The sequence below is a fragment of the Arachis hypogaea genome, chromosome 5, assembly GCF_003086295.3.
Source record: "Arachis hypogaea cultivar Tifrunner chromosome 5, arahy.Tifrunner.gnm2.J5K5, whole genome shotgun sequence".
Classification (NCBI taxonomy): Eukaryota; Viridiplantae; Streptophyta; class Magnoliopsida; order Fabales; family Fabaceae; genus Arachis; species Arachis hypogaea.
Window position 1 is genome coordinate 1 of NC_092040.1, and position 11,833 is coordinate 11,833.

Here is an 11,833-nt window from a genome sequence, read left to right on the forward strand (position 1 = left end):
CTCTTGTTCTCCTTCCAGGAACATATCCGAGCTGTTGACCACGATAACCAATGTTCAGCTGATAACCATCCTCGCCATATGGAAACAACAGAGGATACTGTAAGGGCCAATACAGAGCATGAGTTTCATATATACGTTGCAACCGACCACCAGTAGATCGAACAATAATGTCACGACCATGGTCCGACGAATCAAAATCTCCAACAATCAAAGCAGCAACTTCATCGCAAGAGGGAGCACTGTACATTCTTCGATCAACGTTCCGTTGTGAATACAACTTCAATGAGAAAATCTCAGATGGATGACACTCATATAATTCTCTAACTCTTCGAAAAGACTGTGCTATGACATTATGAGTATCGATCATTTGCAACAACTCAGTTATCAACTCTTTATCTATCTCAGATGTTTGCCTAAAACAAAAATATATTAACCAGAAAAAATATATTTAAAAACCACACAGAAATACCATTGTAACATATTTTGATATTAAAAATCTTTTATTAGCAAAAAATAACTAATAGCATATTATAACAGGAACAAAACACAGTATATATATGAAGTCACAGCTATAAACCTAATTCACAATACAGATAACAATAAAACACCAATAAAGCACAACAAAAACACTAAACAACAAAGTTTCAAACACACATACCCAAAAATTCGCTGCCTATGCATTATCTCATGCTGAGTGTCGTATACGTATAACTGTGCAAATTTGGGCTTCTCACCAGCAACTGGGAGCAAACTTTCAATCCGATGATAATTTTGACCACTTATTATAAACTGCGGTGGACCCCTCCCATCATTCACAGAATCCATTACCTTACCGCCAAGAGACGTGAAGGCAAACATACTGTTATAAGATCGAATATTTTTTTGGAAATACAAACTCTTGCTATCATGTCCATTGATCAAATCATATAACAGATCTGGGGGCTTTTGAAGATAAGGTAACTGGATTTTTCCCTTTGAGCAACAAACAGTAAAAATAGGACGATTAACTGTAGACTCTCTTTCAACACGTTCTGATAACCAGAAACACGCGCCACAAATTGAACATTCATAGTTAGGGTCACCAACATCAAGGCAACCTGGTACATATAAAATTGAGAAAAATATACACAACAATAAAAGAACCTCATCTGAATTATATGACACGAAATAGATTCAACACAACATGAATAAACCATTAGCATAAAGATATTATATAGACTAAATACTTGACTCATTTGAATCTTGTGAGGACAATATATCACAAAACACTATTTTTATTTTACAGTTACTGAATAACATCTCACGACATAATCACAGTCAGATGTTTTAACAATAAATAAATAAGCAGTCTATTTTACTATTCTTCAATAATATATGATTTAAGAAAGAGAGCGTACCTTGTATCTCACTTTGCAAGAACAGAGGATGATCAATAACAGAACCAACTTGACTGAATGAATTTATCGAAGGATCATATATTTCTGATTGGTCTATATCATCCATTTTGATTTAAAATAAGACAAAGTTATGCAAAGATATATTCAACAACCAAATATAGAAAAGAAAATATTCATGTAATAAAAATTCAATTAATTATTTAAGAATGAACATGTAAGGTAAACATTACAAATATAATAAAGTATCAAAATGAACAAAACAATTTCCCATATATTGTTTTTAACTTCAATTCAGTCATTGCACAATTTTTTCTCTTAATTCGCTACGAAGCCTTTCTTTTTTCTGACTTCAATCCATGCATGACATTATTTATTGTAAATAGATCGCGATACAATTGACCAAATCACTATCAACAAAGGGATAATTGAAGAAGCTGGAAAAAAAAACAAATTTTGACAAAGAGAACTAAAAAAAATAATTATATGGAACAGAGAGAAGATTTGAAAAAATTAAAAGAATGGACAAATTAATTAAACATTTTTTTAATGTAAAACTACTAATTATGACATAAAACTATAGCTATAAGAATCAGACCAGATCTGTCGGTTCAGCCTATTAAACCGACGAACCATTCGAACCGATAGTATAACCAGATCAAGTTTAGGTTTGAACCGAAAAAGGATGTGAACCGCTTAAAACCGGCCAGTTTTCCAAAAAGCGAACAAAACCAACTAAAACCTTCAATAACCAAAAAGGATGTAGTCCTTATGTATGTTTGAAAGAACTATATAAATTAAACATATCTACTGATCTAAACAATTCAATAAAGAATTTTACAATGATATTAATTATATTTACCACATACAACAGATGGTCAGGCTTACAGTAGCTAATCTAATTACCTTCAATGACTGTGTGCTTTGAATCAACTATTAGGTACTTCAATAACTTTCAGCCATGTAAACAACAACTAAACAATTTCATGATTACATTACCTAATTTAATAAAAACTTATCACAATTTACGGTTATTATAATTACCTTACATCACGTTTAATTATACAAAATATTAATTGAGTTGTCAAATTAAAAAGAGACTCAGTACAAAAGTCTAGACATATATTTAATTAGTAACTCTCTGGCCTACTAATAGTTAAAATAACCCTTTTGGGTTTAAAAGCATAAAAAAACAATAATAAATGACTTAAATACATTTGCTATTACATATAAACCAAAGAAACTTAAAATATAATTTAACAGAAAAGAATCAAAATGGGATAAAATACTTAAATATATTATTATACCTGACAAAGTCAAATATGACCTCTGATTAACATTCTGGGACACGTCAAATAAATTTTCTAAAACATAAGAAGAAATAAAGACATTGAAAACATATAAAAAAATAGATTATTAGAAACAAAAAGATTAAATACAAAAATATAAAGAGAGCAATAAAAATTACCCATATAATCATTCAAAGAGAAAACAGGCACCGAGGAATCAAGGACCTCTAAAGCATTACAAAACAAAACAAAAAAATTACAAACAATCGCATATATATCAAATCAGTAAAAATTGGAGTATAAACCACTAAAAAATATCATGAATCTCAATCCAAAACTAACCTCTCGCATTTCGATGATGAGTTTGTGTTCGCTTTCTTTTTAAACAATTTCGCCTATACTCTCTAGCACGAACTGAGTTATGAGACATCTTTGTTACTCGAACTAAACAGAAAAAAAGGTTGAAATCTGAAAAGCAAGGAGTAAACCTAATTCATTGAAAAGAGAGATGCACACACTTAAGTTTCTATAAGCAACAAATGGAAAAAAAATAACAAAAAAAAGGGGAAGGAGTAGGGGAATGAATGGGGGCAAAATATTTGAAACACACCAACAAAAAACTGATACAACCATGCACACCTTTGATAAGAGACAAAATGAAGGAAAATAAACCTTTATAACTAACACTAATAACTAACGGGCATCAACATCAACATGAAAAGCAAAAATTGTACAACAATAAACAAATAAACAAATACAAAAGAAGAACTGCTGCATTTCATTAAAATTTGACTGATAGTGATCTACACAAATACATATGGCTATCTCCCCTATGATAAGGAGGATTCCAACATCTGGCTACATATTATAGTATGTAACCTAAAGAGTCATCAACATTGAAAATGTGTCCAATCCCTAGCAAAGTCACTATTACAAAAAGGAGGAGTTCAGAATAGACATACTTGGCACATTACACGAGCAATCACAAAAGCAAAACCCCTATATCTAACAATGCTATTTGTTGGACACAATCCAAAAAAGTCAAATCAAAATACCATCAAGCCAGCATGATTACATGTCCATCTATTTGGAACCACAAGCCTTCCTAAATACTTATAGATAAACTATATAAGACACCTACACCTACACACAGCAGCTCAATTCCACACCTTCAATCAAACTCCATTAACCTTAGCAACCTTCAACCCACGCCCATCTGCATCAACAGCAACCTCTTCAAACTGAGGATTCAAATTTCTCTTACTCTTGGAGGTCACAACATGATTTTCATGGGTAAGATTCTCTCCATTTTGGGAAGGTGCTTCAAGAACATGGGACAACAGCTCCTATGAGAAAGAAATTGAAAAAACATATGAATCTCACTGAAGAATGCAAAATACAATTAGAAACAACACACATAAGAATGAGGAATAAAATATTATACATCAGCACCTGAGTTTCTTTTTCCGTTGAGCTAAGCAATATATCGATTTCAGCAGAAAGATCATCACTAAGAGTATCATTGCTGGGAGTTTTCTCTTCCTTTCCATGCTCACCATCAATTAACCCAACAAATTCACTCCCCACAGAAATAACAGGCTGTTTTTCAGCCAAAAAATCTATAAGAACTGGGAATTTACACAACATCCCAGCACAATCACCAGCATCTTTCTCAGTTTTGATAAAACTATCAGAAGACTCCTTCTTAATACCAACATCAGCTTTTCCAGCAGGAACAGATTTGTGTAAGTCATGCTCCTATTCATATGCAATAAGAGTTTAAATAGGTAACGATCATAACAGAAATTGACAACAGCACAATAAAGAAACAAAAAATATCAAATTAATGATGAATTAACAGGATCTAAAAACATTTGCATGTATATCTAACCTTTTTGGGAGAAGACTCATCATCAGCATCATAATTGGGAAGTTCAAACATCGCAATGATGGTGGAATCATCACAAATTCTCGTAACTCGGAAAGTCCCATAAAATGTATCATGTGGGACACCTTTGGTATCAACCTTGAGCAGCAACTTCTTTCCAATCAGCCCTTGGAATATGGGAGGATAAGTATCCCCACATATAACCTATTTTGAAAGTAACACATAAGAAATATTGTTTGAATAAGGAACATGCCATCCCATAAAGTGAAAACACATGGAAAAAAACTAACAACATACACTTGCATCTCTTTGAACTTCAGTAAACAAATCAGCACATGATTTCTTAAGCAAATAGGAAGCCTCACGATCAAAGAGAAGGAAAATACCCTCCCCAGTATGATCTTCAACTGTCACTTTAATTTTAAATCTGGAGAGAGAAGAACAAAGGGGGAAGACAATCATTCAAATACATAATACCAAGAAACCTTATTTTTATAAACAGTCCACTCTACAAAATGAGAACACATTTTTCAATAAAAATTCTGACCTTGGAGTAACATTAGTTATGTGCTTCAAACAAAAATCACAGTAATAGGCACCATTTTGAGGATGGATACCCTTTCCACACACACAAGCAGAATACCACCAACCTCCATCCTCAACAATACCTTGGATTGCTCCAAAGATGATAAAAGAACCCTCCTATTTTTTAGGCATTTCAAAGTTAATTAACAACAGGAATGGAAAAACAGATCTGGAAATCCTTGTTTCATTTTCTTTTTCGCTCACTTGTGTATAAAACAAACAAAAACACAACTAACTCAAAAGAAGACAACCTGATTGTTATCTTGAAGCTCTTCAATAGTGCACTTTCTAGTTAGACGCATGAAGTCATCTTCCAAGGAGAGAACCTTACCCTCATTTGCAATAAACAGTGGCTGGGTACCACTGCCACCTTGCTCAATCATACTAAAAGAAAATTAATGCAAATAGTTGTAATTGTTACTCCAGATTGCTTGTAAAAAAAAATACAATAAACATAAACATCAACAAAAGAAAGCATGCTAACCTCTGCCTGAAGTCAACAACTTCAGGAATATCAGGATTAAATAACATTTGTGTCGCATACATGACATTTTGAAGACCAACTTGACCTACAGAGAAACAAAGAAAGAGTCTAGCAAAACTTTCTTGGAGAAAACACCTACAGCAGCCATGAGATGTGCAGAAAAAAAAAAACAACATACCCCGAAAGAACTTGACTTTTGCAAGTTGAATAACTACAACAGGCTGCTCCACATACCCAGAGGCAAGGAAATGATTTACTTGATTAACATAATCCCCAAACAATGCACATCTCACTGTAAGACTGAAACTCAAAAGATCACAAAGAATCAAACAGAAAACAAGCAAAAAAGATATTTAAAAGATAAAGAGAAAGCAGCGGAAATGACTTAAGAAACATACTCTTTTGAAGTTAATTCCAATGCAATCATTTTCACAATTTTTCCCTCTCTTGCATATTCTTTCTCTTCTCCAACTGAAGTTAAAAGTCCAATGACATCTATTCCAAATAAACACAACCTATTAACTATTAAAAGGATTTGTTTAAAAAACTTAAATAACAGAACAGCAGCAAGATATACACACCAACTAAAAAATCATAATCTTGGGTCATGTTCAGCAGCTCAGAAAAAGGAAACATGTTGAAACAAGTCTTAGGGATAACATCTTCATCAACAGCTACAACAGTGGTTCGGTGAAGGAAAACCAATTTGAATTCATGGGAAGTTGCTCTATAACTACCATGATTTGACACAACACTAAAATATGCCATTCTATAAACTTGTCCTTCAACTATATGATCCCTAAACCTATTAAGGAGTGGTTTCTTGACAGTAGCTTGAATTTTTCCACACTATAAATGGAACAAAACAACAAATCAGATTAATGAAACACATAATTTTAATTTGAAAACTTAAAAAACAGCAAGTAAGACCGTATTTAAAAGAGAAACTAATAGGGGCTAACATGTTCATCAAGGAGAATCATCTCCATTGAGTTAGGAACCTCATGGTTACCAAAAGAGGGTACAACCCAAAGCCTTAGAACCCTAACTTTCAGCCTCCAAGCCTCTCTAGGAGGATGCATCTTAGAAATCATATCAAATGGTGGAGGCATTGCAGTAAAAAGAAAGGAGATAAAGAGACTTGATGAAATATATGTAAATGTAAACACTTCAATTCTGAATTAATTTCAGCTTAGGAGCAAACACAACAAATCAGAATGTTTGTGCATTCAATGTGCTTCACCAACCATCCTTTTATAGAAAAAATCCAGGATACAATCTCACCTTTTTGAATTCAAATCAAATTGAGGAGGGAAATGCAGGGTAGTGGAGTTGAATAACCAAATTTTTCATTTAATGAGAAAGAAGAAATGAATGAATTGATATCAATCACATCACCACTAACCAAATAGGTTACATAGAAAGCACATACCATGTTGTAGGCATTCCCACATTCTCATCCCCGTTTAATGGAAGATAGACAACTAATGATAGCACCAAAAGCTGAAACAACACAAAAACAGGAAAAAGTAGTGATACTTTCGAGAAACAATAAAATAGGCAGTCACCAACTACAATCAACAATGACTCTAATGATGGCAATTAGAGTTGGTAAATGTCTTAGGTAGGGATACATTGGAAAAAGCAGCTAAATGGGAACAAAAGTATAAACAAACATGAATAAAAATCTGTCAATCACATCAACTTTTTTCTTTGTGTAACGACACGTGGTAGTTAGATCTACAATAACATGAACCAATTCTACTTGCACAAGAGCATTCTTTTCTTAATGAACCTCTTAACTTCAGCACAAGGAGGTATCCAACAGCTGAGATATGAAACACATTTAACACAATCAACAGAAAAATGTAATCAAATTCATTTGAACTTAAAAAGAAATAAAAAAACAACAGGATAAACATCAATATTTGTGATTCACATCACCACTAATAGAATAGATTAGTTACGAAACCCATTCTTTCATAATCATGGAGACAATCCACATGCAACCAGTAACACAAATAGCAGAGTATCCCATATTTTTTTCTGTAATTATCAGTAGAAAATAGGCATCGAAAAAATTGTGAAAATCAGTTAAACTTTGGGGCAGTTCTAGTAACACAAATACTAAGGTGATACCATCTTAGTCTAAGAAAGCCACTTCCTCTGTGAATCACATCTCAAATTCAGCAGAAAAATTGCATGTCTTTTCAAGAGGTGAATTGAATTGAAGTTCCAAATCTTTCATTCAATCAGGAAAAAGCTATTAATCAATTCATATCAATCACATCACCACTCACCAAATAGGTTAGATAGAAAGCCCATACCTTGATAGGCACTCCCACATTATCATCTCCATTCAATGGCATTGAGACAATTAATCATAGGAGCAAAACCTGAACCAACACAAAAACAGTAAAAAAAAACCAACCTTTCAAGAAATCAAGAAATAGGGTTGACAAATTGAGATATGAGACCACAACTACTACAGTAAACATACAGCTCATAACACCATAGGGAAGGCAGTAATCATATACCAGAAACAATGATTCCACTAATGACAATCAGAATTGGTATAAATTGGTTAGATAAGGATACTTTCAAAACACTATACAGAAACATGAGTAAAAATCGGTCAATGACATAAACATTCATGCAAGGGATGAAATTGAAACCTTATACCTTGATAATGATTCACAAATTTCGAATTATCAAATGAAGAATATACACCACAACCTTATTATGTATCCATACCACATTTTCACGCGAATACTACATCAAACATACATAATGGGACATGTTTCTGTATACAAAAAACAGTTTAAAAACAAAAGGGATTTGTTCAACAAACAGGATCTAAAAAATTTAAAAACATATTCATGAAAAAAACAAAACACCTGCAACAAACAATATAACAGGTAACAAAATAAAGATCTGATAATGAGATAAAAACGAAAGCTAACACGAACTCCCAAAAATTGTAACCAACAAGATAAACCCACAAAAGAATTGAATAACCAAATCTTTCATTTAATGAGAAAGAAGCTATGAACCAATTCAATTCAATCACATCACGTGTCACCAAATAGGTCAAACAGAAAGCCCATACCCTGTTAGCCTTTCCCACATTCTCATCAACATTCAATAGCACATAGACAACTAATCATAGGAGCAAAAGCTGAACCAACACAAAAACAGGAAAAATAACTGAACCTTTGGAGAAATCTAAAAATAGGGGAAAAAATGACATATTACACCTCACGTACTACAATCCAGATACATGTCACTAGACCACATGGAAGGCACTCACCAACTACCCCAAACAATGATTCTAGCGATAGCAATAAGAGTTGGTAAATCTATTAGGTAGGGATACATTCAAAGCAGCAGACAAAACGGAACAAAAGCATAGAGCAACATGAATAAAAATCAGTCGATCACATCAACATTCATGAAAAGGATGAGACTGAAACCTCATACCTTGATAATGATTCCAAAATTTCCAATTTCCAATAAAAAATATATAACAGAACCTTATTAGGTGTAGAGAACACAGTTTCATGGGAAGACGAACTGCTGGATACTTTTTTCTTTGGCTAAACACATGTGCTAGTTAGAAAAAGAACACCATGAAGCCATTTTACTGGCACAAGGGCATTCTTTTCTGAATTAACCTCTTAACTTGGGGCCAAGGATGTGTATATCCATCCAACAGCTGAAATATAAACAGATTTAACACAATCAACAGAATTTTTACATAAATAATAAAAAAAACTGACAATGCAGTTGACTTGAGATAAATAATCTTTCTTTCAATGAGGAAGATGCTATGAATCAATTCATATCAATCACATCAATAGTCACCAAATGGGTTAAATAGAAAGCCCATACCTTGATAGGCGGCATTCCCACATTCTGATATCCTTTAAATGACACACAAACAACTAATAATAGGATCAAAACAAGAACCAACACAAAAAAACTGAAAACAAGTGAAACTTTCAATAAATGAAGAAAATCAATTCATATCAATCACATCAATAGTCACCATATGGGTTAAATAGAAAGCCCATAACTTGATAGGCATTCCCACATTATCATCTCCATTCAATGGCATAGAGACAACTAATAATAGGAGCAAAACATGAACCAACACAAAAGCACAGAAAACAAGTGAAACTTTCAATAAATAAAAAAATACGGACCAAAAACTGACATATGAGAGCATACCAACTACAATACATCTACACGCCACAGGGAAGCCATTAATCAAGTACCCAAACAATCATTCTACTGATGACTATAACAGTTGGCAAATATGTTAGGTAAAGATATATTGAAAACAGCTGATGGGTTGAAAAAAAAAGTATATAGAAACATGAGTAAAAATCTATCAATGACATCAACATGCAAGAAAACCATGAGATTGAATGTACAGAAACTAAAAAATTAAAAATATATTAATAAAAACAGAACAGCCATGCTACAAAGAAATGAACAGGTAACAAAAGAACATCTGATAATGAGTTCAAAATGAAAGTTAACAGCAAATCCCAAAAAATGTAGCCAAGTACATGAACCCACAAAAAGAAAACAATATCAGAAACAGAATTTGAAATTAGAAATTTCACAAACCCTACACACAACATGTGCGTAAAACATGGAACAGATACCCAAAACAATCACAAATTGGAACATTAGGAATTTCACAAACCCTAGATAAGAAAATGTCCCTTACCCATATAACAGATACCAGTAATCATCAGAATTTGCAAAATTAGGGATTTCAGAAACCATAGACAAAATCATCAGAATTTGCAAAATTAGGGATTTCAGATACCATAGACAATAAAACCAGTGTAAATCGCGGATCAAAATTTGAAAGAGAATTTGCAAAATTAGGGATTTAAGAAACCATTCACAAAATCATCAATATTTGCAAAATTAGGGATTTCAGATACCATATACAATAAAATCAGTGTTAAATCGCGGAACAAAATTTGAAAGATTAGGAATTTCACAAACCCTAAAAAATAAAATCTCGCTTAGCCATTGAACAGAAACCGGAAAACATCAAAATTTGCACAATTAGAGATTTCAGAAACAATAGACAATAAAACCTGGTTCAATCGCGGAACAGATACCAAAATCCATCACAGGGATCTGAGATATTGAATCTGAGCGGAAAATTGGGAAATCCGCAAACCGGATGAACGGCGAGGAACAAACTCCCAGGAGAACACGGCTCCTAGAAACCGTATGGTACGGAACACGAAACGAAACTTGGAGACGAGAGCAAAGCTCCTAGGGTTGAAAGAAATCATTACCTACTGAAACAGATCCATCAAGAACGAAGGTTGACTCAGCGATTCGGTGAAAAGTATGGGAGGTTGCGTGAGAGAAGAGCCCAAATGGATAGGTGACGACTGGTGTCAGAGCAGCACATGCACCATCGGAAAAATGGGGCCAGGTGGAGGAGGTGCCACCGTGGAAGGGACCGTCCACCTCGGAGTGGAACCGGCGTGAGTTGCGGGGAGCTCTCCAGCTGGGAAACGAAACCACGCGTATCTAGTGTTTAATGATGTCATAACTTTATTTAGTTAAAGAGAGAAGTAAGAAGAAATTAATAGCAAAAATATAATAAAAATATGTTTATTAAAAATAGTTTTACAATGAATAATTTACCTGAAATGAAGATTTTTTTTAAACTATTTTCTTGTAAATCCAAGTGCTCTGCGCGCAACATTAATTTCTTCTTGAACTGGAATGGGTGGTTATTAGAATGTGTCAATCTTCAAACTTGTTCTACCTTGGATTCTACAAGGCAATGACTTTGTGATCGATATTTGTGAAAAATTCTTTCGGTTTGATGATCGTATTTCAACTATGTTAATAAGAAACAATGAGATCAATGGGCATGGGGCCTTAGACTTCATTGATAGATATTATTATTATTATATGATCCTATTATATTCCCGATTGGTTATTATATATTGGAATAAGTACTAATAATTATCACAAAAGTACCTCTTTTAGAAACTTAACTTGAAAAGAAAATGTGTATAAATAATTATATTTTTAATATATTTTTTAAAGTAAGATTTTTTTTTAGATTTATATAAAATTTTGCATAGTTGATCTTTTTATTAGCATTATGCTAAAATTCTTTTTTCTTGGATTAATAAAGGTCAAA

At 33.2% G+C, this 11,833-nt stretch overlaps 1 protein-coding gene across 3 annotated transcripts; it reads right to left on the reverse strand.

Annotated features, from left to right (window-relative positions):
* Positions 1 to 3,442: 3,442 nt before the first annotated feature.
* LOC112799923 (replication protein A 70 kDa DNA-binding subunit C-like) lies at positions 3,443 to 11,214 on the reverse strand. Of its 3 annotated transcripts, XM_072236586.1 has the most exons (12): positions 7,968 to 11,214; positions 7,073 to 7,143; positions 6,222 to 6,489; positions 6,039 to 6,135; positions 5,819 to 5,940; positions 5,641 to 5,725; positions 5,408 to 5,540; positions 5,119 to 5,273; positions 4,869 to 4,998; positions 4,575 to 4,775; positions 4,136 to 4,441; positions 3,443 to 4,029 (listed from the first exon to the last, which is right to left on the reverse strand). In XM_072236586.1, the coding sequence occupies exons 2-12, from the start codon at positions 7,073 to 7,075 to the stop codon at positions 3,859 to 3,861; spliced, it is 1,671 nt and encodes a 556-aa protein (XP_072092687.1). In that variant the 5' UTR covers positions 7,076 to 7,143; positions 7,968 to 11,214; the 3' UTR covers positions 3,443 to 3,858. The 3 variants fall into 3 exon arrangements, with proteins under 3 accessions (XP_072092687.1, XP_025697698.1, XP_025697699.1); XM_025841913.3 differs by lacking the exon at positions 6,222 to 6,489; XM_025841914.3 differs by lacking the exons at positions 6,222 to 6,489; positions 7,968 to 11,214 and adding an exon at positions 7,780 to 7,907.
* Between the last annotated feature and the right edge of the window lie 619 nt (positions 11,215 to 11,833).

What these genes read in the sequence shown, in the direction of transcription:
- LOC112799923 (XM_072236586.1), bottom strand. An exon ending in TTGGAATTAACTTCAAAAGA is followed by an intron (nt 5,941 to 6,038) that starts GTATGTTTCTTA and finishes TTTGAGTTTCAG; the next exon opens with TCTTACAGTGAGATGTGCAT. An exon ending in GTTGTTGACTTCAGGCAGAG is followed by an intron (nt 5,541 to 5,640) that starts GTTAGCATGCTT and finishes ATTTTCTTTTAG; the next exon opens with TATGATTGAGCAAGGTGGCA.